The 5,000-nt window shown below is 38.1% G+C and overlaps 1 protein-coding gene across 4 annotated transcripts in view; it reads left to right on the top strand.

Annotated features, from left to right (window-relative positions):
- The window catches only part of LOC123502760 (glutamate receptor 1-like), an 815,513-nt gene that overhangs the window by 772,097 nt on the left and 38,416 nt on the right, over window positions 1-5,000 (top strand). For all 4 annotated transcript variants that reach the window (XM_045252006.1, XM_045252005.1, XM_045252004.1 and 1 more), the window contains exon 18: window positions 2,260-2,365. In XM_045252006.1, the coding sequence (XP_045107941.1) occupies window positions 2,260-2,365 (106 nt within the window). The remainder of the gene's footprint in view (window positions 1-2,259; window positions 2,366-5,000) is intronic.

Here is a 5,000-nt window from a genome sequence, read left to right as displayed (position 1 = left end):
AAAAATTCGTTTGTCATTTCTGCGTTTTTTTCTTTTTAATTATGTTTTGTGTGTTGTTTTTCAGTTCGAGTTGTCTCTATTTAGCGAACGTTCCTTTTCAGTGTTCCCGCCTCGAGATGCTCAGTCTTTTAAAATCGTGATATCGCATCTCTTCTTTCTAAAAGCTCATTGTGTTCGTCTGTTCAGTCCTCAAGGAAAAAAAATGGTGAAGGCACGAGACTGAGTCGTTTGCCTGACTTGATGAGGAGGGAAAAGAAAGAGAAGATAAAAAAGAAAGTGGAAAGAAAATGAAGAGGTGAAGGAAGAAAGAATAGTAAAGCTAATCATTTTGGGTGTGCTGTGATGAAGTTGTCAGTAAAATATCGCATTCTTCCTCCTATTTTTCTACATTCTTCAGCTTGCAGTTTTTTTTTTTTTTTTTTTATACCATGTGGGCTTTTCACGGGAATTTATGGGCTAAAGGGGATACTTTTTGGGTACCCCCTATCACAAAGCCCACCCGCTAGGAAACCGTTAACCCGAGTGAGAAAGCCCAACCTACACTCGGACCGTGGACAGGATTCGAACCGGTGTGCTTGGAGACCCCTCGGATCCCAAAGCACGCATGGTTCCACTGCACCACGTAATTTGAATTGTATTGGGCTCCCATCATGCTTTTTTTTTTATTATTATTTTGTCCTTAATTTCTTTCCTTGTTTCCTTCACTTTATTTTCATACTTAAATTGGCAAATACATCAGTGCTTAGTTATAATCAGGTTCTCCGAAAATCGTTGCTGTTTTTCTTCTATTCCTATTATGTTTTTTATAATGCACATTTCAGCTATTAGTATTTTTCGAGCTCAAGTATATATTTATTTTCCTTTTTTTCATATTTTTTTTATTTCCCTCTCATAAGTAATTTATTTTCTATATTTCAGAAATTCTGTAAGACGCATTCTGTTCCTAATGAGCTGTAAAGAATAGACGTTCGTATTTTTACATTCATTAACGAAACACCATTTTATTGACGTTTTTTTTCTCCTGCATCAAAATAATTTACAATGCACAAGAATCTCTCTCTCTCTCTCTCTCTCTCTCTCTCTCTCTCTCTCTCTCTCTCTCTCTCTCTCTCTCTCTCTCTCTCTCTCTCTCTCTCTCTCTCTCTCTCTCTCGTTCGTTTGGAAATTCATTAGTGGAGGTTTTCTTCATCTGTTTCTCATTATCATTATTGCTATATTTCTTTGTTTTTATTTTTCTTCCGTCATTGTCCTCGTCCCGGGAGCGGAAAAAAGAACGAAGAATTGGAATGTCATTGCGCACTCTCTCTCTCTCTCTCTCTCTCTCTCTCTCTCTCTCTCTCTCTCTCTCTCTCTCTCTCTCTCTCTCTCTCTCTCTCTCTCTCTCTCTCTCTCTCTCTCTCTCTGCCTTTATCATTAGCCTTGCTGAATGTACATACATTTTTTCCCCCTCTTGCCTTTCCTCCTTCCTTCCTTTCTTCCCCTCATTACCGTCCCCCATACCACTTTTCCTCTCTTCGTATTCTTTCTTGCTATCTTGTATTATTATTATTATTATTATTTTCTCTTCTCCCTATCGTCTTCACATTTTCTGTCTCCCGCAACCTCTTTATTATTTTTACTTTCTGCCTTCCCTCACCATCTATTTTTGGAAAAGTTAACTAAAATGAGTACCCAATTTTTTTTTTTTTTCCCCCTTTCTATGGTAACCTCAGAAATGCGTAACTCTTTCTTCTGTATTCTCTGTATCATTTTTTTCTGCTTTTAGTTTCCTGTCACCTCTTCAATTCATCTCAGTAACGTAAGAGTTAACCATTACTTACACTCGGTCGCTCAGTGTATTTGCATAACTTTTCAATAGTAAACTCAAATTCTAGTGTGCTTTCATGTCTTATAATGGCAAACCCTGAAACTCTGCTGCGCTTTTCCATATCGCTCAATAGTAAAAACCTGAAACTCTTTGTTTGGTTTAGTTTTCGTCCCTCCCATTAGTGAACTCTAGAAATGCTTGTGTTAGTTTCACCTCCCTTTCAATGACTCAATAGTGTTCGTAGAGAGAATCATCCGAACACATCCGTAACTAAACTGACTTTACTCGCATTTTATTTTATTTTCTGCTTGACTTTTTTTCTGGGACAACAAAATAGTGAGACAATTTTTCTCCATCTTTATGCTCTTGCCTGGCCTCCTTTATATATTGAAAAGAAAAGAATAACACTGTGCAATTCTTCTCCATTTTCTCACACTCCATTTTCTTTGCAGGGAGAGGCTCAACTTAGCCATTCTCAGCTTGAAGGAGAGCGGAGACCTGGCCAGACTGAAGAACAAATGGTGGTATGACAGGTCGGAGTGTTCAAAAGATACACTGGTAAGCTTCCTTCCTTCTGTTATTCATCTTTAAGGGTTTATCAGGTGGCGCAAGTTATCTGTGGTGTGTGTACGTGTGATTTCTGGGAATTGTAATGTGTGTGTGTGTGTGTTGGATATTAAATGAAAAAAATGAGGATATACAATGTAGCTATGCGTAAGAGTTGAATGTGTGTGTGTGTGTGTGTGTGTCTGTGCGTGGTAGCGTGGCGTGGCGTGGCGTGGTGTGGCGTGCGCGCGTGTGCATGCCGAGTAACTATATTTGAAGTGATTGAGTCAAGGAATGTGAGGGGTGAGAGGGAAAGCGGGAAGGAGAGGAAAGAAGCGAGGGAGAAGGAGAGCATATTAGATTATTGATTGGACAGAGGAATGCTGCAGAGAGAGAGAGAGAGAGAGAGAGAGAGAGAGAGATGACTAAGTGATATTAATACTGCAAAAAGTCCTGTTGCTTAAGAGGTAACAGTATTGATAATGGTGACTATTGAAGTAGTGTTAGTAATATTAGTAGCAATAATGTAGTAGTAGTAGTAATAGTAATAGCAGTAGCAGCAATAACAGTAGTAGTAGTAATAGTAGTACTAGCAGTAGAAGTAGTAGTAACAGTAATGGTAATAGTAGTAGTAGTAGTAGTAGTAGTAAATACAATACTGATGATGTAAAAACTACAACCTTACAATTGTATACACATATCGACCACATAAAACACATAATAGATATAAATCAATACAGATGCAGTTATACATATGTGTAACTGCTTTTCCCTTTAAGTTCATGAACATTTTTTATCTTTGAAATTTCGTGATATATTTTGTTAATAGCACTTTACTTCTTGATCTTCTCTTCTCTCTTATCTTAGCTTCGAAATCTTAGTGAAATTATTTTTTTTATTTACGAGTTTTTTTTTTATCACCCGGAATGGAAATCACACGGTATAAATTTGTCTAAAAAAATACCAAACACCAAATCAATAAAGAAAAAATAATTGAAATATAGAAAGATGAATAGAATAAACAAAATGAAATAATCAGCAAAAAAAAAAATTGGTGTCCTCAATAACATGGAGGAAATATTGTATCATTTCCCATTTTTTTATATTTTTTTTATTAATTTTATTTTCCTCTACGTTCGTTGCCTCGATCGGAATTTAATTTTCACCTCATATTACTTGAGGTGCATTTGAAGGTGTAATTAGTCCCCAGGTGAGGATGGCTCTTCCTCATGACCTAGATCTCTCTCTCTCTCTCTCTCTCTCTCTCTCTCTCTCTCTCTCTCTCTCTCTCTCTCTCTCTCTCTCTCTCTCTCTCTCTCTCTCTCTCTCTCTCTCTCTCTCTCTGGTTCCATTATTTGTTTTTTTTTTTCATTAGTCATAATAAGTTTCTTTACTCATATATTTTGGAATTCTAAGTTTATTGTCATTTTTCCGTCTATTGTTTCATTGTTTACCTCCTCCTCCTCCTCCTCCTCCTCCTCCTCCTCCTCCTCCTCCACCTTACTGTTCTTTGTTATCTTTTCATTCTTTACGTGAGGCTTTTATCTCTCTCTCTCTCTCTCTCTCTCTCTCTCTCTCTCTCTCTCTCTCTCTCTCTCTCTCTCTCTCTCTCTCTCTCTCTCTCTCTCTCTCTCTCTCTGGCAGTCTCTTCTTTTTCCTATTTCTCTTTCGTCTCCTTTTGTGTGTTTCTTTATTTCCTTCTTGTGCCGTAACCCTTTCGATTATGACTCCTCTTCCTCCTCTTTATCATTTATTGTATGTAAATATCTCATCTTTAATTTTCTCTCCTCATACTCCTCCTCATCATGCTTCTTCTTTCTCTTCCTCTTCCTTTCATTCTCTTCTTTTTTCCCATTTTTCTCATCTATTTCTGGTCTTGCTTTTATGTCCTTACTATACAACTCCTCCTCCTCCTCCTCCTCAATCTTTTTCTCCTTATTTCCTCTCTTCCTCCTACCAGTCACGCAGAAAGGAGGAAAAAATAAAGGCAAAAGATGAATCGCTGGTTCACTGAACTCGAGCTCGTGAGATTGATGTATCCTCGCTCAGGTGACTGTGTTGAATGAGTGTATAAATATCGCAGCAGCAGCAGGAGGAGGAGCAGGGAAGAGGAAGAGAAAGAGGAGATGAAGGAGGAGGAAGGGAAAGTTTGAGTAGAAGGGAGGAGATGCAGAAGTAACAGGAAATGGAGAAAGGGGTTGGATGAAGGGAGAAAATGAGATAGGTTGAATGGGAAAGAGGAGGTGGAGGGGAAGTGGTAGTTACAGTAGGAGGTGAAAGTAGAAAGTGGAGAGGCGACAGAAAATGGAGAAAGAGGAAGAGGAAAGATAAAAAAAGTGAAAGGGGAGGAGAAAAATAACAAATGTAGGAAAAGTAAGAAGGAAAGTAAGAGGACAAGGGGCAGAAAATAGAGAAACAGGAGAAGTAAGAGTAAGAGATATGGAGTAAGTAAGACATAGTAAGATAACACAAAATAGAAGAGAATGAATGAAAGGAGGAAATGAAGTAGAATGAGGAAGAGGAGGAATAGGAGCAACAGAAAATTGAGGAAGAGGATGTGGAGCATAGTTGATAAAGTAAGAGAAGCAAAAGGAAGAGGAACTGAGAGAGAAGGAGTAAAATGAAGCGGAGTAGAATGAGGAAATAG

This window comes from Portunus trituberculatus, chromosome 12 (assembly GCF_017591435.1).
Source record: "Portunus trituberculatus isolate SZX2019 chromosome 12, ASM1759143v1, whole genome shotgun sequence".
In the NCBI taxonomy this organism is placed as follows: domain Eukaryota; kingdom Metazoa; phylum Arthropoda; class Malacostraca; order Decapoda; family Portunidae; genus Portunus; species Portunus trituberculatus.
This window is presented reverse-complemented; position numbering and strand designations above follow the sequence as displayed.